Raw genomic sequence first — 21,086 nt, forward strand, 5'->3', positions numbered from 1 at the left:
CTCTCATGATGTGGTCTAGTAGCACAAAATTTAGCTGGCAGCTGAAAATAGAGACAATGCAAGAAATATAAGAATAAAATAGGTTTATTAGAGCTATTTTACATAAAGTAATCAAGAACGAACAACTTGAAGAACTATTTTTATACCATGGCAATATTTGTGCTGACTTGAAGCTACTGAAGTACAAAAGACGACATACAAAAAGATGCATGCCTCATTTGACTCTGGTTTTATTGGGACCCATGAGGAATGTGACATCCTTGGACAGTCAAACAAGACAGACAGCACGATTCTTGTGTATATATATGTATATATAACATGTACTGTACACATTTTACTGTTAACACATCTGAAGTTCACTCACACATATCAATTACTTGCTCTAATTCTATGAGAATTTTTCTGGGTTGAGGGCAGATCACCAAAGCTTTCAAGCTTTGCAGGGAGCTATGGGATAACCAGCAGGAATCCTACACTCCGGCATCTTGGATAAAAACTGCTGTGTGCTGCTTTCTCACGCTGTGGAAGGGTGGCAGGCTAGGGGTAGAAAAGGCTGAACAAGCCCTGAGCTCTGGGGAGAGAGACAGCTCTGGGATCATTCACAGAATTAGTGGTTTGGGTTGGAAAGGACCTTAAAGATCATCCAGCTCCAGCCCTCCTGCCACAGTCAGGGATGCCATTCACTAGATCAGGTTGCTCAGGGCTCCATTCAGCCTGGCCTCGAATACTGCCAGGGATGGGGTATCCACAGCTTCTTTGGGCAGCAGTACATGACTGCTGTTGAGCACTGGGAGGTCCAAGCTCATCTGCTGAGGACTTGTATTTTTTCATTTCAGCATTTAGTAAGCATGGCTCTCTCTGCTAGCGGCACAGATTTAAACTATGAATGGAAGAAAGATGCTTTGTTCTTTAAATCCCAATTTTCTTTACAAAAGCTGGCGCCTAGATAGTGATTGCTTTTCATTAACAAAGCAAGGCAAATTCTTTAATGAAAACACTTCCAGTGCATTAGGGGGAAAGTACACAAATAGGTTTCTGCTGGACAGTGAAGTAGTGCCTTGGTTGGAGCATCCCGGTCTCCAGAGCAGAGCGCAGCAGTGGCAGCACTGAGAAGAGCATGCTGGCACAGGCTTCCCCCTGTGCCAGGGCTGCTGGGCCTTGGCTGCTCCAGTGCCCTGGCCCTGGGGCACACTCGGCCTTGGCTGAGACCCCAGCTGCTGTGGGGAGGGCAAGAGCACCCTGCATCCAGCATGGAGTCTCCCCATGTTGCAGTGTCTTCTGCACAACTGCATCTACTCTCTGGAGCCTGAACGCTTCTTATTTTCTGAGCATGGGCATCTACTCACTTTTTTATATTATCACTGAAGGGGAAGAATATGTTCCTCATCTTGTAAACTGCTTCTACACTTGAAAATTAACTAAGGATTTTGGTCCTGTTATAGAGGCAGAGGTTCATGGACACAGGAGAAGAAAGGGGAGAAAACAACTGACCAAAATCCAATTTTTAGAGATACATCCCATTGATGAGGTAATCGGACTCTTCAGATGTAATGGGTCGAGCTTTTTTAAGCTTCTGTTTCACTAAGCGCAGTCTGCAAGCAACCATAAGAAGCAGCAAAGCAGTGATGGCCAAGCCTAAGGCTAAGGGTAACACAGCACCTACAACGAGGTTAAGAGAAATTACGTTTTATTTAATACAGTGAGATGCTGGTAGAGAAAACCTGACATTTTTCTTTAAAAATACAGCTAGTTTATCACTTAGATGCTAATATTTCGAGCAACTCATGCTATGAAACCAGAATATGGAGTACATTATTCAATTTTTGACCATTGTATGTGTATTGTACCAGCTGACTGAAAAACTAATGTAATTCAAAATGAATTCACATGATTGGTCTTACCTGTTTCTGGGACTGGATGACTACCTTCAAACTGATCTCTCTTTGGCACCATTATGCCATTCCCATTTTTATCATCTGTTCTTTTCCCTGAGGAACTGTTATCTGCACAAAGTCAAGCAAGATAAATGAATATGGCTGTTCAGTGACTTAGAAAGTCTTATCCACAGGACACTAGAATTAAATAACGTAAAGTACTAAACTTAGGGAAAAAAAAATCGAACAGTAGGTTAAGATCTTCTGACTTCAACTGTATAACTTGAATTTTTGAAATAATGTGAAGCTAAAGCTAAAATGTGAATTCAGTTTTGCATCCCAAACCCCAATGCATCTCAACCAAACCCAAGTGGGGTCACTTTCCACTAAAAAAAGAAGGATATCAATTCTGTTTTACAAACTTCCAAAATGACATATAGACTAGTCTGAGCTAAAACTTTGCTTAAGCTCTTTACATATGTAGTTGAAAATGAGGCCATTTCACATTACATTGATCTCTGTCCTTGGAACCTACAAAGCAGAAAACACATAGGTTGGCTGCACAAATCACCTTAACTTCGCCTGTTACCTGACACATACAGATGCAGAACTTAGGTACTTGGAAGACATGAAAATACATGGGGAGAACATTTCAAAGAGGATGATTTGGAGTCTCTGCAGCTTGTGTGGTAGGTAAGATATTACAGAGCATTGTACCTACTCAAGAAGAGACAACACACACTTGGGAGTGTTCTTGGGAATGCATGGGGCGGCAGTTCTGCTTTAAAAAAGCAGAGTAACTCAACTGGGACTCTCTCCTCCTGCCCTCCCACTCAAGTCCTACTCTGATAGCTGTGGGGACACTATGTAAGAGTGACAGCTTAATCCACCAACACCCTCACAAAAATCAGTGATATGCCTACGTTTTTAAAGTATTGACTATATTTGGGGTTTACTGATAACATAAATATTGAAGGGCACTTTGACTGCACTGCGATACATTGCTGGCAGCCTTCAGAACTGTGACAGAGCCAGCAGAAACACACTATGCTACAAGATCTGTAAAACATGAATGTGAAATGTTGTAATTGGCATTACATAGATTGGTGGGTGTTAAGGAAGTGTTTAAGTCAATTAGCTTGCAATGTGCACTCTGTGTAACTCCCACCCACCACCATCAGCTCTGAAGAGCTGCAGAATGTGTCCCTGTCAGTGGCAGCAGTGAATACTCACAACTGTTAATTAAAGCTTAAATTGTTTTATCAATACTGTCATAAGGTCAGTGCTGGTGTCCCCACTCTAAGGCAGAACACCACCTCCCAGGCTCTGGTTTTACTGCCTTGCCATTATGGATAGGAATACATAAACACTAAGATCACCTGCAGGAGATGCCTTAGGAATGAGCTGTTGCCTCCACCTCATTGGGTTCTTTATGTTGTTCTGGCAGGTAAAGTGGACTTAAGGGAATCCTAAGTGTAAATTGTCCTGGCTTTAAAGTACCTGTATGGTATCAGATCTGTGCAAGATCACCTGAATGTAACTTAGACTAAAATCAGCAGCTGTTTTCTGCTTCTGTTTTTCCTGAATGAAATTAAACAAATATTTGTCTTTATTTTGGAAATACCTAAAAGATATTGGCTTTTCTTAAGAGCTGCTCCAGCCTGAACGGCAAGGCTAGATCTAAATGCCTGTTTTGTAAATTTGTTTCCTGCCATTTGAGTAAATGGAATATTTAAGCCAACTGCTTGTAAAGACCTTTGGCAAATTTGGAGAGAAGTTTAGTGGGAAAATTTTGGAATGGTAGAAGAACAGAATCCCTTCAGTAAAGCTTGTAGGATTTTGTTAAGACTTGTGGCTGCTTTTACATGACTGGAGAGACTATCAGTCAGTGCTGCTTAACACCTTATCTATTATCACTAGAAAACAAAGAGCAACTTCCCCAAAAAAGTATAGAAGCCTGACATAATCATGTTACCTGGGTTTCATTTTGTTTTCACTTTCTCTTGATTTTCTAGTCTGTTAATAGTAAATTGCAATTTACAGCCCTTTCCAGTTACCCTAAATTAGAGATCTAGGTTAGAGCACCCGCTGTTGATGCCTCCACAGTAAAAACATGACTAAGGCTTGGGCACTCAGCCAAATGTTGTAATCCCAGCCCTGAACAGCACTGCACAACAGCTGGCATGGGCAGCCTGGAAGAGGCAGGGACCTTGTGCCAGGGGAATGCAAAGCTGTTATGGTGATTTATACACTTGAGTTGGCTATGCTGGGGAGCACAAATCTTCAGGCTGCTCATGAATTCAACCCGTCTGCATGACCACGTTTGCTACTGGCTGTTGCTGCTTAGAAGTCAACCCACTGCTCACTCCAGTGAGCTTTGCTGCAATTGTATGTTTGCTGTATTCATCTGCACCTGCAGCAGTGCCAAATATGCAGCTGAGTTTAAGAACTTCCCTGGAGAAGGACACTTGGGCTCTTTGGAGAAGAAATGCTATGCTGGGCTTTGCAGGAGATGCAGTCTGGGTTACTTTACTATGGAGATATGTCTGCAGAGAGAGAACAGATTCCTTTATTGACATAAAATGCCTCTTCCTGCCTCTGCTCCCAACTTTGGAAGAAAATGTTTGGCCTTCCAGCTTGGGCAAAAATTAAACCATGAGTCTGTTGCAGAAGACTCTGTGCCTTGAGTGTCTGAGGAAGTTATCTCTTAGAGTTGGACCAAGTGTTCCCCTGGAGTCACCTAGCTGTAGAGGAATCCCACTGGAAAGGCAGGATGCAGAATAAGATTCAGCCATTGTCAACAATGACTGATTTTTGGCTTTTGTTTTGGTTGCTTGGTTGTGGTCTTTTTCTCCTTATTGTGAATAAATCCTCTGCTAGGCCAGGTAGAAATTTTAAACAGTACTTAACTTGGACTTGCATATTTTCATATTTTCATACTTCAGTGTAAATTCTTAAAAAGTTTGTGTCAAGTCAGAGACAAACATGAGGGCCACTGGAGTAAAGACGGCAGGTTAAGGGACATTTGGAACAGAGAAACTATTAAGAGAAAATGGATTCTGGGAGAAATTTTCCCTTGTATGACCCTCATAGGCAGAAAGCTTATATTCCTGCTAGCAGGAACTATCCCACAGTCCAAAATATTACAGCGTAGCCCAGCTCCTTTTAAAATGGAGAAAAGATAAATATGCTGGTACTCGACAAGGAGGTCCCTTTATTGGACATCTTTATTAGAATATGAGAGATGAAATCTGTTTATGGAGAGGTAAGTAGCAGAAGGGACATGCCCTTATTGGTACTGTAACCACCAGTGTATTAAAAACAAATGTAAAAAAGAAAACAAAGCAAGTCCCCAGTCCTGCAACTTCTTGGGAAAAACTTCTGTTCTTTAGAAGTCAGCTGAAAGCTCCTGTATCAAGCATCAAGTTTAGCAGCCAGCTAGAATGTGCCATATGCTCCAATAGGTAACACCTTCTCTTACTCTGCCTTGCATTCACTGGATTTGAGAGCATCACGTTATCCTTCCTGGATTGTATTTCCATGACAATCTGAAACAGTCAACTAAGAAATAAGACAAATGTAGCCCTGAATGGAGCAGCCACAAGTAAAATGCTGGAGCCTGTGCTGCCACTGTAAAGCCATATCCCTTTAATATGTAAGTTAAGTAGAGAACTTTTCAACATATTGACATTAAAATAAGTAAATCTTTTAAAATTTATGTATAATAGGAAGCCTGGATGTTTGCAAAATCAACTCCAGGCCAAAAAGCCTTGGGCCAACAAAGACCTTTTCAGTGTGACTCAGAGGCAAAGGTTCCACCTTGGCACCAGTAGCGGCTCTAGCACTGTCTCAGGAGACAGTCCATCCCAGAACCAGGATTTCTGCCAGTGGAATTGCTGAACTTTTGAGGCTGCTGGTATGGTTTCTGTTCAGTGCTGCTTCCCTCTCCTCAAAATGCATCTAGCAATTATTGCCCCTCTGAACACCTCAGATGAGCTTCATGGAGCTGCTTCAGCAGTTCTGTGTGTCTAATTTTTGTATCACATAATTATTAGGTTTGGTCTGTAACTTTCTTGAGATGGCAGTGATGGAGAGAAGTCTAATAATGGATCTGGGTGAATTTTAGGAACAAGTTAGATGCCTGTTCCTCAACTTTATAAGACTGTGATGCTCGCCAGTGAGGCAGGACTTGAACCTCTCTGGACCTCTGTGAATCATTAATGTACAGAATGTGACTCCTATGAAGTGTAAGGTCTGCAGGAGAAGACAGCAGCTCAGAGCAGGTTTTGGCAGAGCATTTTTTTGGCATTGCCCTTTGGATCCAGGTATGTGGCACCTCTTCACATCCCACACATGCACCCCATTTGGAATGATCCATAGGCGATTTTAACCTCACTAAGCGTGTGTTGCTTTTTTTTGGTTAAAAGTACTGGGTTCCTAGGTCAGTAAAGACTGGAACCTTCTATTCTGAAGGAATTCTTAAGCCTCTAAAATTAAATTTGACTGCGTTTTGTCAAGAAAGGCAAATTAAATCCACAAGAATTAAAACCTAGACATGGTCAGCTTGAAATCTTGCCTTTTTAAAATTAAAACAATTACAACAGCTACTGGTAGTACACTTATTACTGAAGCCCCATCACACTTTTTAGTTTTATAAGAATTTCTTTCTTTGCATGTCTACTGCTGTGCAAAAGGCTACCTTGAGAGCAAAACCAGTGCAAGTAAGTCACTGTGCAGCAGGTAAACACAGAAAATGACTATGTAGAAGTGCCACACTTATAGATGTACTTCCAATTACAACCCCTGATTATAGGTTGCTGAAGTTGGTGACCTCAGTTCTGGTTTTACATCTGGATTCACGATCCAAATGATTTTTGAGACCTACTTAGCAGCTGAATTTCCACTGGAGGCTGCATTGTTCCTTGGAAATTTGATGTTTAGTTTAGGTGGCCCCATATTAGGTGTCACTCAAGACTATGTGAGGAAGAAGGTTTTGGATCAGACTTCAGGATTTAAGTCATCCCAGTGAGGAGCACCGAGGTCATCTACACTGCCAGGAAAAGGGGAAAACTCGAGGATTTTGCTATCAGTCCCTAGGCATTCACTGAGGCAGTCTAATTCTTGAAGAACATTGTTTCACTCCCTTTGCAGTCTCCACAGATGAAGTACAAGCATCTGAAGAAACACTCAAGTGCCAGCCAGGCGCAGTGCCCTTTACAAGAGTCGGCAGCAGAGGGCCTTGAGCACTGCTCTGTTGTAACTGGAAATAAAGTGGTTATAAATAGCTGTGTCTGGGGTCCATGAATCAGTCTAAAAGTGAGAAATAAAGTGGGAGGTCTCATACAAAGGCCAGGGCTGGGGACTCTGCCTGTAACATCACCACACGGTGACTCACTACAGGCCTGCAGCTACTATGGAGAACAATACTGGGGACCTGTACACATTCACCTGAGGTTGTTTGTTATCAAAGGCTGAGCCTTTTCTGTAGTGATGAAAGACTTCTCCTGCCCTGGAGACACAGTTCAGAAAAAAAAAAATGTCCTTAATACTGAAGATATTAGTTCAGAGGGGAAAAAAAGAAAGAAGTCATAATTAACACAAGGAGGAAAGCAATTACTTTCACCCAAGTTGAACCGTCATTTGTTATGTCTCCTGAAGTAACTCTCCTACAGATTTAAAGAGCCTTAATACATCAGCCTACAGAGCTGAACCTGGGGTGGAATTTGTATTTAGCTCACTGCATGTTTTGTTCCTTAGACTGTATTATTTTTCTGGCATCCCTACATTTTAATTTTCTTTTTGCACCTGCTAAAAAGCAGACGACAATAATAAATCAAAACCTACATAGAACTTCATTATTACAGGTTTCTTTTGTATCTTTTACATTTTCAATTTTTTTCCTCTTAGGCACCAAAAAACAATTAAAATAAATTTAAGGTGCAAGACATTTTCTTTCTTTAAAGAGAATGATTTACTGAAACTGATTCATTTCAACTCTTACCTGGCACAAATCCACTGATTTGTTTCTTTGGTCCCTGAGAAAGCGATTGGTTAGACATGTCTGCATCCACTGAGAGAACTGGCTGATTTCTGACAGTGGCTTTCAGGGTGTTTTCTGCAGAGAAATTTTCATCTGTGTTTTCGGTCAGTCCTACAGTCCTTTGCTGGGTAGTGCCAAGAGCTGCATGTGTCACTGTCTTTCGACCTGGGCTGACTGTTAACAGAAAAAAAAATCATAATTTTTGTACATAATTAAAGGGAATGAGAGTGTTCTTAAGGAAGACCCTTCAATATGGGCCTTGAGGCAGGCTAAAAGTCTTCCCTAGGTTCACATATATGATGATATGTGAGTTCCAGATACATAAAAGGTTAGCAGTTGCTTGCTGCCAACTGTTAAGCAAAAGTACACTCATGAACTCTACAGTGAAGTCCAGCAACTAAAATATCAATGCCAGTGGTTAGCCATTGTGCCAATTCACCCTCTGAAGATTTTTGTTCACTTAGTTGAGCGTGGGCACATACTGAGGGATGACTAATGAAAGCAAACAGAGGGATTGTGAATCAGCTGGTTCCCCTGCCTGCTCAGAGTGTTTCAGATTCTTGTAAGGTGTGTAGCAGCACTTTGAATAGTATCTCTGAGACACTCTGAAACACAGTTCTTCTTTCCAGAATCATCATGCAAGTGAAAAAACTATCTTTGAAATATTCAACACAAAATCAGTCATTTAGGAACCCTCGATAGTTTTAACATGCTTTGAAGAAAATTTCTGAGCACCTGCTGTATGTCCTTCTCATGTGCTAATTCCAATGAAAGGCTCTATGTTGGGAGCAACTTAGGGAGCTAACTCATAGGGAGAGAGAGGCCACAGAAGTGGCATCATTCCCTTTGGTCATTTGGGCTGTGGTTACTTCCACAATCTACACCACGGCCTGGCACACTTACGATTCTGGCAGAAAGTTTCATCTGATCCATCAGGGCACTGTCTCACACCATCACAAGCAAAAGTGATGTCAATGCAGCAGCCATCATCGCAGATAAACTGGTAGCGAGAGCAAACCCCAACACAGGCTGTTGAGAAACAATTCCCAAATTACCAAGAAATCCAGGTAGTAAGTACTGGGTCAATGACTAAAATCTGCAGCACTGAGGAAAAAGCAAAACCATGCTATGTCAAGAAGGACCATGAACAAGGCAGAAAGTTGAAGAAAGGTCAGACTCAGCTATATGATGTCATATTGACATAGAAGCTAATATAGGTAATAGCTATTTCTGGCACCTTCATCACTATTCTGGAAATCTCTTTAGTGCAGCAATACTCAACCTGGAGGCTGTTGCACCTTATACCTTGTGCAGCACCCTTACAGTGCTTTAAATTCTGCTGGCCTAAGCTAAAAGGAGACTTTCTTAGGCTTAAAAGACCCAGAACAGTCCTGAAAATAAATAAATGAAATCTCTGTGGCTGTAATGGCATTGTTCCAGCATGTAATTCCTACTACATGCCCATTATGTATTTCGGATAATATGTTGTTTTACATGCACACATATGGACTGTATGGGATCTTTTATGGCATGTTTTCTGCAACCTAATTAAAATACATAAAGAATGCTCGTCATTTATTTACATCAGTAATCCAATGACTTCAATACAGCACAGACCAGAACAGGACTACCACAAGGTCTCTCAAATGACTTTCACCAGAAAGGACTGACTGCTGCCTGCTCTAATATTTAGATTCCCCTGGAAATGGAGAGTGTCCCTGCACATTTCAATTTGCATACTCAAAGCTTTCCTGAAACCCATTCTGATCCTGTAATTTTCAGGTGTTTACATGTATGCTTTTGTCTTTCTAACAGCAGTGTAGTTCATCACTTTGTAAAGCACTATCAAATTCAGTGTTTGATTAATGTTGTAACAGCAAATCGATTTGCATAAGGATGTCACAGCCTTTGGCTGTTATCCTGCTATGCACCAGAAAGCTGTGCAATGCTAATGGAAGCATGGCAGGAACATGGATGCCTGTTTAAAACTCCTAAAATCAGAAAATGCGTCTCCTAAACTTCAGCGCTAATAATAGCATGGATCTTGCATGCATTAAGGCACTGGTTTAGCTATAGCAGTAACACTTGAATTGCTAACACAGATGGGGAATTAGAAAAATAAAAAAGACAGCGCATCCTCTGTGTGCTCCATACAAAAGATACCCCTGATACCCACAGCAGCAAATAAACAAACCAGTAAACCTCTCTGGCTGCTTTAGCTGAATTAAACATTTATGAACACAACTCTATAACCCATTACTGGAACACAGGCATTATCAAGCAGGTTTTTTTGCAATACCAGTTTATTACCACAGGGACTACCTTCTCGCATAGGGATATTGCACTGGTGCAGAGCAAGGTTTTCACTGGTTCAGCTGAACAGGGTGATAACACTATTTAACTTTTACTTTGTGCCAGAGCAGCAGATCTGTACTAGCAACCTGTTAATTACAACGTAATTAGAAGTTATTACATTAAAGAGACCAGGACTGACAGCCACTGAAATCTAATTTATTTTCTACCCTTTATGCTTTTTACATGTTTCTGGAGCTCAGAGTTTAAAAATGATGGGTCAGTTCCAGTTTCAGTTTCCCCAGTAGCATAGGCTTCAATAACAACCACTAGACAGAAAAACTTATATGCAAGAAAACAAGAAGTCATCTCTTAGACTACAGATGCAGGTCACTATTATTATTAGTCTGCCTCACACATACAATTAACTGATTTTAGCTGATAGCACAACAGCTAAGTTTAACTGATAGCACAAGCCTTGTCATGTTGTCTACACCACCTCAATGTTACAATGTGCCTGATAACTATGGCAGTATTTCATTTTTACAACCCTGCATGCTTATAAGCAGTAGAAGGACAAACATTCAATGCTTGGAAGTATTACTGCTGTAACACACAGTTGCTGCTTGTTTGTTTCTTCACTTTGAAAGAGTGATTCAAAGCTGAGATACCATTATGTAATGGATAAAGACAAAATAAACCACTAGAAATGGAGAACAAGATTTTTGCCTCTATCAAGACCCTTGCTCTGCTCTGAATACCATACCCTGGGTGTCACTCAGGCAACAACAACTTGTTTTCTCACCTCCTGCGGAATGAACCATGGGCAGAACGGTCACAGAGACGTTGTCAGAGCTCCGCTGACCTGCAGTGTCTGTCACAGTTAGCTGGAAAATATACCCGCCTTCCTGAATGTGAGACAGTTTCAGTGTTCCTGGTTGTGGTACCTGATTAAAGACAGAGAGTGAAAAAACCCATATTGGTATAAACAATCCATCCATAAACTTCTAGGAACAGGGAGCTCATTTCATGCAGATTAAATAAGTCTCTTAAGTCTAGTCAGTCCAGTCAAGCATGTATGTCAACATGTAACATTTGATCTCGTTTTTGTTTTTTTTTTTTCCACCCATTTGTAAAAATAAACACAATATTTAGGTACTGTTTTTCATGGTACACTCAGTCACCTGGAGCTGTGGATCTTAGCACTGGAAAATAAATGGACACGTACATTTAACTCAGTTTTTCAGTAATTAGAAATGTAAGTTTAGAGGGTAAGCAGTAAAACATTAGCCTTTTGCTCTCTATTGAGTTAGTCTGTAGACAATATACATGGATCCACAGAAGTGACTTCTGCTACATATTGATTTATGATAAAGTGAGTGGTAGCATGGCTTTATCAACAAGACTGCCCACCTCTGACCAGTGTGACATTTGATACAGTCACAACTTTTGCAAATTGCTGGACTGAATTTTTCCACGTCCTATGCTGAATTTCCATGGCTTGCTCTGAACCAGATATAAGTTCATCTACAGTGAGTGATCTAATCATTTGGTTTCAGAAAGTCATGGGATACAAAAACTTAAAAGTGTATTAGATCATCAAGAAATTAATAAAATAACTTATTCTATGGTAATTTAAAGCAAGTACCAAACTAGCATTATTAGTATAATAGTAATTTAGAAGTACTTCTAAATAAAACAAGTGTGGTATTTGTAAATGTTGAACTTTTTTTAACCTCATAACCGTTACCAGTCACAAATAATTTCATCTGTCTCAGAATTCACTAACACATACTTCAGTAACTACAAAAAAGCACATCAGGTTTACTGGACATGTAGTGCATTTTTACAAATGAAGCACACAGGGCTATTTTTATAAGTAATTGAAAGGCATATTAAAATCCTCTGTGATTATCTTAAACCAAAGATTCAATAAAGATCTTTGCTTATTTTAAGTTGCTTTTCATGAAAGAAAACAGGAGGTTTTGAGTAATATGATCATAGCATCCTAGACTTACCTTTATAGCAGAATGTATTGATAAATGCATTTTTCTCTCTGAGTAACAGAATTTGCTAACTGAAATTTCTTTCCTTTTCTATTTGCATGAATGCATTTGGTTATCTGATCATTCTGTTGATTACATCCTGATGGAGTGTATGACCCATTAGAATTTTATTCTTTAGTGTATTACAGGAATTAATATGCTCTAAAAAATATGTGCTGCTGTTCACTGTGACTACTGAGAGAGCAAACACGGTATTTAAAACTCATGAGCCCTGGAGTCCAAGTTTCTTCTCAGTGCAGAGCTAGAGAAATGCCACTGACTTCCAAATATGCCACCACTGCTCCCAGTGACTTCTGTGTTTTCCTTTTTGTCTTCATCCTGCCCTGAAGAATGCTTGCCTGAACTTGCTTTCTTAGAAACTTTGGCTTAAAATAGATAGTAAATTTCCAGATAATCAGCATTTTAAAAAACCCCAACCCATTATTGTCCCTAAGTGTCAAGGAGCTGCACAGCTACAGAGTGTGGGTCCCAATCTGAGAAGCAAATTATCTAAAAAGCAATAATCAGTCACAATAGAAAAAAAATAATTACACTGGCTTCCTTCTACAATATAAGATCTCTCTATAGCAGTCCTTTCACCTCCTTTGTCTTCTATTTATTCTTCAGTCCATAAGAGCAATGCAACAGCTGCCTTTTATCTTATTTAAACACATTCCCATTCTTCCTTGTAGCTATGGTTTCATGCATTATTCTCAAAGAATAAATGACATGAAATTCAGTAACTTCAGGGCAGTAACTAAAGCACAAAAAACATCAACTGAAGAATGTATGAAAAAAATCACAATTATTAATTCAACTCTAAAAATTAAATTATCATGACTAATCATCAGGATACATATCTGTAGGAGAAATCCCTGCTCATTTGAACACAATAAAAAGGATTTATTTAAGCATGAATGTGTGTCAAATTCATTTTCCGTTAACAGATACAAAGAAACCACCAAGACTAATGTGATTTTCACAAATTTGAATGGATATGAGGCTTGTCTGTATTTTCAGAGTGACTCTGAGTAATAGCAAAACATAAATTTTAAATCTTTTTTTTTAAATTTAATTTTTTTCTTACTCTAGATATATTACTACATCACCGAGTATTTAATTGCTCTTGAAAGAAAATAATACTGCAAGGGGTTATATTAAGAAGTCTTGCTAATAAAATGTTCATTTCATCTAGATGATATCTAGCAACTATTCTTAAAGCTTCATTTTGGTCCACACTCTCTCACCTTTACATATCCTTCCCGCTCAAGATGGAGTTCCCAGTGTGCCCTGGATACTGTGGGCTGTGAACAGACTATGAGTAGACTCTTTGGGTTTGAGACATTTTTCCTTTCTTTTTCTGCTGATCCTAGAGCATTCACAAAGAAGGCTAAGATGAAAGATCCCTCTCTCGATGGCTAATTTTAAGCTGAAACCAAAGCGATGGATGAAATATCTCAAAAGGTCTGTATCACACATTTCTTTGCAGTTTCTCCAGAAGCATTGACAGAAGGCTGTTGGTGAAAACACCTAATAAGATAATAATTTTCAGTAACTGAATTACTGATGGGTCTCTAACCTGGATCACAGAGGCTGAAAACCAAGTGCAAGTGAGCACAAACAATGGCAAAAGGAAGCAGAGCTGAAATGCAGTAAAGCATTAGCATCTACTTGTTTGCTGCTGGCTGTCTCATGCCATCCAGGATAGAGATTAACTGTATAAACCACTAGAAATAATCACTGGAACAAACTCCCCAGGGAGTCCTCCTTCACTGGAGGTCTTCAAGATGTGATTCGACAGATTATTTCATCTAGGCTCCTTGTCCCACAGAAGGGTGGCCCAGATGATCTTTTGAGGTCTCTTCCAACCTGGGCTGCTCTACATTTCTGTGAAATAAATGTTCAAATTGTACAGACATCCTAATTTTGGTGCCTGGTAGACAGATCCATCTGAATACATTTAATATGTTTAGCTCTACATTTAAAACTGTATAAACACAACAATCTGGAATTAACTGTCCATGTTGTGAGATTGCACATGTACCTGCATTTCAACCGATGAGTCACCCTGCAGCAGTGTCCACTCATACTGCACAATTCCATGGTCATCTGAACTTTCTCGGCCATCCAAAAGCACCCAGTCAACAGGTGACTGTAGCACAATATCTTGTCCTGCCTTGCACTGTGGAGGCTCATCATATTCTTCTTCTTCAATAAAAAAGGAGAAGACCAGTTACTTATCAGGGGAAGCTGAGTTATTATTTATATAAAACACTTTTTTTTTTCTTGGTTAAGGTATTGTTTCACTGCTGTGCAACTTTCTGAAAGATGGACATGTTCATTAGTGCACCAAAGTAATATCTACTTCAATTTTAGTTAATTGTTCTATATTCAATGATGTCTTCGGGAATTAACTGCTACATTAGAAACATATGGCATAGAAAACCTCTCAGGCACCTGTGTGTTTCAGTAATACAACAAACAAGATTTTTAGCATCAGTGTAGTTTTTTAATCTGAACTAATGAAAATGGGTTTAAATATTAATTACATAAACAGTTACAGCACACCTTTTATAGCACTCTGCATAATTCAATAGGCTTTTAGTCTCTTTTTATAATACATCATTACAGGAGTGAAAGACTTATTTAGCATAAGGTGGCACCCTGGTGAAGCAGAATCAGAAACAACCACCAATTTTAAGTGCCTCATTTAAGACATTCAAAGGTTGATTTTCAGACTATTTAGGATTTGTAGCATTTTGCTACATTCAAAGTACAATTGTTATTGATTAAAATTGTGAGTACTAAGTATTTTTGCCAATCAAACCACAAGTTTTTCAGGTTAGACTAACAAAAGCCATGATCTGTTAAGAGACAGAGCCTGTGAGAAGTAAAGCCATTTGTTCTGCAACCTGCAGACAGTGCAGAGAAGACAGAGGGATAAAATCTAGATCAACAAGTCAGTATTTGACAACTTTAGCCACAAGATTGTATTTTTCTGCAGTTCCCCACTCAAGTTTCATTCTTTCTGGTACTCTGGAGTGCCAGGGCGTTTTCTGCTCTTCAACCCCTGTAAAGGATATTGATATTATGCTCAGAAAAGCATCTACTGAACACAAGCTTGTAACTTCACTCTGTGTTAGCTGCACAAGGAAAGGCATTTCCCTGTCATTGTAGGGGATCTTACTTGGATATGCTCTTCAACAGTACCAAGAACTGCTCGAAGGCACGGAGCTCATCAGAGCAGTTGGACAACTGTTTATCTCTGACTGAACAGCAAACTTCTTATTTCTTGTTTTTGTCAGCAGTAGGTAAGACACAGAAAAATACAGGGCAAATGCCCTAAGTTAGGAAAACATACAAATAACTGAAAACAGGCTCTGATAATAGAAAGTAAGGAACCAGTTCTCACTCATCCAGCTGGCACGGGAAAGTTTGCCTAATTTGTACACACTCAGTTCTCAAAACCAACTTTGTTTTAAAAGCAACATCTAGGTGCAAAAAACCCCCTAATTGTTAATAACCACCACCATTATAGTGCCAGGGCAACTTTTATTTGGTACATATGAGTTATGTAACATCTTCCCACAATTATTAACTTTACCAATAACTGTCAAAAAGAGACCAACCTGGGTCTGAAACAGCAGAGCTCATTCTTCCACTTCTACCTTGGAAAGGGGTTTCATGTCACATGCCTGTTTAAATGATTAGATCGATGTCCTGCAGGGGCAGAGAAAAATCCCACTTCCCCTGGGCCCTAAGCAATAAGGATACTCTCTTCCTGGACTAACTTTATACTCCAACAGCATGAGTTGCAATGGAAGGACCACTGCATGTTGAGGCAGGTCACAGAAATTCATGCCAGCTCTTTGCTAAAGATGAGTGAGGGACCACTCTGGTCCCAAAGGATGGAAGCACCACCTTTTGCTTGTAAGGCACCAGATTATCTTCAGAAAGGTAAATCAAGGGCAAAACCGCTCAAGTTTGTTCTAGTAAGGGAAAAATTGGCCTGATAGAGACATATGGCATGGGAGGAGATATTCTATTGAGCTGAAGACTCTTTTTCCACAGCAAAGTTTTAAGTAATGGAATACATAATCCTTAGTTAGTGAAACACCTTCAGATCTGGGGAATACATGCTTCTAAGAAATCAGCATAAAAAACTAAGGAGGGATACTCAGGAGCCACTTAAAACCACCACTCATGGGAGTAAAGGACTATCAGCCACAGGTTAACAGCAAAATAAAACTCAGAAAGCATCTCTAAACTTCTGTTTTTAACATGCAATTAGGTTGAATGTAAATAAGCAGTAAAGAACTGGTATCTCAGGTCAACACTGAGATGATGGAGCTGGCTACTTTCTAGAAAAAGGGGTGCAACTTTATAATGCATTTTTCTTTGGAGGGGTAACATGATAGGTTTAACTTATTCTGCTTCCTCCATCCTTTATACAGACTTATCCTGCCAATAATTAAGCTGCCTTCTGAATGAAGACTTTGTTACAAAAGTTTATTTCACTGACAACTCCTGAATGTGTTTGATATTAGTTTACCTTAATGTTGAATCTTTTCATTGCTCATCACTAATGAGTGGCACAGAAGCAGTCAGACATTTCCAGTGAGACATTCAAGTCCTCTTTATTTCTACATCAAAAATGTAAGAATTTGCCTAGCAAAGGTGAAAACAATTATCTCTCATTTCCATATAGGCATACGGGGGTTCACTGTTAGCACAGCACAAACTGCCTGGGAGTGCAACAAAAATCCACAGCCAAACCAGCACAAACTGGATGTATAGTGAAGAACTTGGACTTACACTGAAATGTAAGTCTCTCTAAACTGTCCTGGAATTGCACAGACACACTTGATCTGAGAAATATGTATCTGCCATTAATTGCTCACAGAATTAAATAAGCAATTGGGTTTCGTTTAATGAAGATCCTTAACATAAATGAAACCCCACACTGTATCCTAATGTTCAAAAATATTTTGGAATTATGAGGGCACCACATCTATGGAAAAATGTTGGTTTGGTATTCTCAGAAAGAAAACAACAGAAGACTCAACACCAAATACTCTGAAAAAAAAAAAAGGAACAGCTAAAACGTGATCCCCTCACAGAAGAAAATCTTGAAATGAAAAGTTCTTTCCTAAATTTTCTAAATTCAGTCATGGGGTGACAGAAGGGAAAAGAGATGTGCCTTTGTTGTCCTGTTGTCCAGATTATTTTTTCAATGTAATTTAATTCAGTGGTAAAGAACATCAGAGAAAAATAATTCAATCTTAATTTTATCTCTTCTGGTCCATGTCACAGCTGACAGACATTTGAATAAAAGTTCATTCTCCTTTGTGGCTTTGCTTCAGCTCCAGTGTAATTGCATTAAGAAATCATAATCCCCTGTTTCTGATACCACCATCACCCACAAGGCAGACTTTTAAATAAACCCAAAAGAACGCAGAGCAATTTGCAGATTGGGAATTGAAACTGCCTTGCAAGCCCAGTGCCGATAGACACAAATCTGACAAAAAGGCAAAGCATTTAAGAATTCCAGAATTCAAGAACTCAAGGAACTCAAGAAATTCAAGATTTCTAATAGGTAGAGTATTAGTTGTACAATAGTATTAGCTCCAGGTTATATAAGAATTAAGGCAGTTCAAAATGAAGCCTAATTCAAGACTTCAATGTAAAATCTAGTCTTAACCCTTCTATCTTGCAAGTGCATATGGGCTTATGAAACACAATTACCCTGAAGTTGCTACATAAATAATGCTGTGTAACTAATACTTTCCCCATTGAAAATGTCAAAATCATACCTTGGGTTTTTCTGGTACCTTAAGCTTGCTTCATCTCTGGTGACATAAGATTCGTGCTATAGTTCTCTAATTATCCTGCTCACACACTTTGCAAAAATATTTAGGCATCATAACACCTCTACAAATTGAGCCCCTGCTCTCTCATATTTCCAGAGGATTCCCACTGACATTCTCAAGAAATAGGCAGGACTGGATGGACCCCTGCCAAGGGAGCAGTAACAGCAGGCACATCTGGGCACAGTTTTCATCCACACGAATATCAGGTCTTCCTGTTGCATGCAGTGACTAATTTACTTCAGATGAAATCTATTGCTGAAGAAGATGCAAATGATATTTAGGAAGGTATTGTCAACAGAGGTAATGAAATTAAGTCAAAATTATTTAAGATGTAACTGTTTAACAACAGGAGGTGGGGGAGGGAAAGTAAATTCTTTGGATAAGGTGCTAGGAAACAGACTCCAAATCTAGAAATCCAGACTTGTTTTCATCTACAGCTGCTTGCTCTGTAATATGTTGTTTTTAAATATGCTTCAGGGTTGAACAAACCGCTGCTTTGGATGTGGCCCAGGTTCCAGAGGTGCTTATGGAGAATGTCCATGCTGCCTCTGAACTACTGGTGAGGCATCCTTGTCTTCTTCAGTCTAGCTCTCAAGTTCTTAAGCAGGAAAAATCCTGAATTAAGTGAATGAGAAACCAGCTTAGGCAATAACATTTGGACAGCACCCCCAAGAAGAAAGGCATGTGCTTGCCCTCAGGCTACTGCACCAGCTAGGATCACATCCCAGTCATGCTTTCCAAGGTGCCCAGCACCCAGTTCCCAGGGAGCTGGGACCTCTCTGGTCCCCCAGGGGTGTGTGGCCCGTGAACAAGCTCACCCCACTAGCTGGCTCCCAGCCACAGGCTGGCTGGCACAGTGGACCCCAAGGGTTCTGCAGAGACAGACGGATGAGGGGTGGGTTTCCCCAAGCCCGAACACCCTCAAAGCCCGAACACCCTCCCAGAATGGGTAAGGTTGGAAGGGACCACAGTGGGTCACCTGGTCTAACCTCCCTGCTCAAGCGGCATCACATGGCACAGGATTGTGTCCAGACCGTTCTTGAGTATCTCCAGTGAGGGAGACTGGACAGACTCTCTGGGCAACCTGTTCCAGTGCTCGGTCACCTGCACAGTAAAGTTGTTTTTCCTCATATTCAGGCGGAACTTCCTGTGCATCCGTTTCTGCCCGTTGACTCTTGTCCTATTGCTCGGCACCACCTAGAAAAGCCTGACTCCATCCTCTTGGCATACATCCTTTAGATACTTATACACATGGATAAGGTCACCTCGGGCGCGGCCGGGCCGCCTCTCCCGGCTCGGGGAGTCCCGCCGAAAGGCGCTCCTAGCTCGCTCCTCCCGCCGGCGACGCCTCTCGACCCCGGAGCGCCTTCCCGGCACGGGGGCAGCCGCACGGACGGCGCCCGCTCCCCCCGCCGGCCCCGCCGCCCCCGCGCCGAGGGCCGCCATGTCCCTCCCGCCGCGGGGCCGCCGCTCCCTCCCGCGCAGATCGCTTACCTGGCGGCGGCGGGGCGCTGCCGGCCGTCCGGCGGCTGTAGGAGCTGTACCCGCGGTGCGGGGCGAAGCGGCACACGGGGCGGCCGCGGTGCGTGCAGTTGAAGAGGTAGCAGCCCGGCTCGGCCGCCGTGCCCCGAGGGCGGGCGGGCCCCTGCACCACGGCCAGCGTGCAGCGCGGCTCGGCGCAGCAGGCGTCCAGGCACTGCCGCCAGCCCGACACGGCGCCCGGCGCCCGCAAGAAGGTGGCGCCGGCCGCGATGGAGTCCTTGGTGCGGATGATGGAGTCGGGCCTGGCGGAGAAGCTGCCGCTGCCGCCGCACCGCTCCCCGCCGCCCCCGCCGCCGCTCGCCGTCGCCGGCGGCCCCGGCTCCTCCTGCTGCAGCTGCCGGCGGAACTCCTCCAGCAGCGTCTCCACGCCCGAGATCTGCGAGCGCAGGTCGGCCAGCGGCGCCGCGCAGCGCCCGCCCGGCAGCACGGCCCGGCCGCCCAGCGCCGCCAGCAGCACCAGCACCAGCGCCGCCATGGCCCCAGGCGGCGGCGGCGGCGGCGCGGCTCCCCCCGCCGGCTCCCCCGAGCGAGCGGGCGCGGGAGGCGCCGGCCCCGCCCGGCTGCACCAGGCGGCGCGGCCGCGCTCAGCACCCGCCGCCCGAACAGCTCCGGCGGGCCCCGCCCCGGCACCGCCCCCCAGGGGGACTCTCCGTCGGGGGCTGGAGCCATAGGACAAGGAGCGGTGGGTTCGAACTCAGAGAAGGGAGATTTAGGTTGGATATACGGAAGAAATATTTTACTGTGAGGGTGGTTAGATGCTGGAACAGGCTGCCCAAAGAAGTTGTGTGTGCCTCATCCCTGGTACTGTTCAAGACCAGGCTGGATAAGGCCTTGAGCAGCCTGGTCTAGTTGAAGGTACCCCTGCCCATGGCAGCGGGGTTGGGACTAGGTCATCTTTAAGGTCCCTTCCAGCCTTTAGCCTTCTATGACTCTGTGACTCCACAAGGGGAGGTGACACCTGCAAATAATCGGGGCTGGTGATCACTGAAACTGCTGGTGATTCTGTGACCCTGAGGAAGGAAATAAACAAACAAACAAACAAACCAGAAATCGTGTGGAGGGCTCCATCCCAGGTGTAGCATTTCTGCTCACAAATTAAGGGGGGGAAAAAAAGCCCAGTAGTCAAAAATGTAACACATAAAGATGTGACCTCTTCAGTTTTAGCAAAAAATCCCACATGGGATCTTAACCACCCAAGACATTGGTGAAGAGCTCCCCGTGCAAGTTTTTGAAATGTTTGCTAAATGACTTTCAGAGAAATGCTTCTAATTAAATGAATCAGTTTTATGTCTGTCACAACTTCTGCTTTATCATTAAATTAAGGCTGATTCTGCGACACAAATTAATAAGTGTGTTATCCCTCGAAATCAGCAATCCTCCAAAACAACCGCGCTGGAATGGCACACTGAGACCTGTCTACTAG

General features: G+C 42.1%; 1 protein-coding gene across 2 annotated transcripts; it reads right to left on the reverse strand.

The window, feature by feature from the left end:
* Positions 1-68: 68 nt before the first annotated feature.
* Positions 69-20,153, reverse strand: LRP11 (LDL receptor related protein 11). Of its 2 annotated transcripts, XM_032683795.1 has the most exons (7): positions 19,616-20,153; positions 14,296-14,459; positions 11,012-11,153; positions 8,818-8,943; positions 7,876-8,088; positions 1,902-2,003; positions 69-1,659 (listed from the first exon to the last, which is right to left on the reverse strand). In XM_032683795.1, the coding sequence occupies exons 1-7, from the start codon at positions 20,136-20,138 to the stop codon at positions 1,505-1,507; spliced, it is 1,425 nt and encodes a 474-aa protein (XP_032539686.1). In that variant the 5' UTR covers positions 20,139-20,153; the 3' UTR covers positions 69-1,504. The 2 variants fall into 2 exon arrangements, with proteins under 2 accessions (XP_032539686.1, XP_032539687.1); XM_032683796.1 differs by lacking the exons at positions 69-1,659; positions 1,902-2,003 and adding an exon at positions 2,022-5,422.
* Positions 20,154-21,086: the final 933 nt, after the last annotated feature.

Source organism: Chiroxiphia lanceolata, chromosome 3 (assembly GCF_009829145.1).
Source record: "Chiroxiphia lanceolata isolate bChiLan1 chromosome 3, bChiLan1.pri, whole genome shotgun sequence".
In the NCBI taxonomy this organism is placed as follows: domain Eukaryota; kingdom Metazoa; phylum Chordata; class Aves; order Passeriformes; family Pipridae; genus Chiroxiphia; species Chiroxiphia lanceolata.

Bases quoted from the DNA above. Each gene is read 5' to 3' on its own strand.
- LRP11 (XM_032683795.1), bottom strand. From the start codon at position 20,138: ATGGCGGCGCTGGTGCTGGTGCTGCTGGCGGCGCTGGGCGGCCGGGCC. The intron at 11,154-14,295 runs GTACATGTGCAA...GTCTTTAATCAG, and splicing joins ACTCATCGGTTGAAATGCAG to GTACCACAACCAGGAACACT. The intron at 8,944-11,011 runs GTGAGAAAACAA...GTTTCTCAACAG, and splicing joins CATGGTTCATTCCGCAGGAG to CCTGTGTTGGGGTTTGCTCT.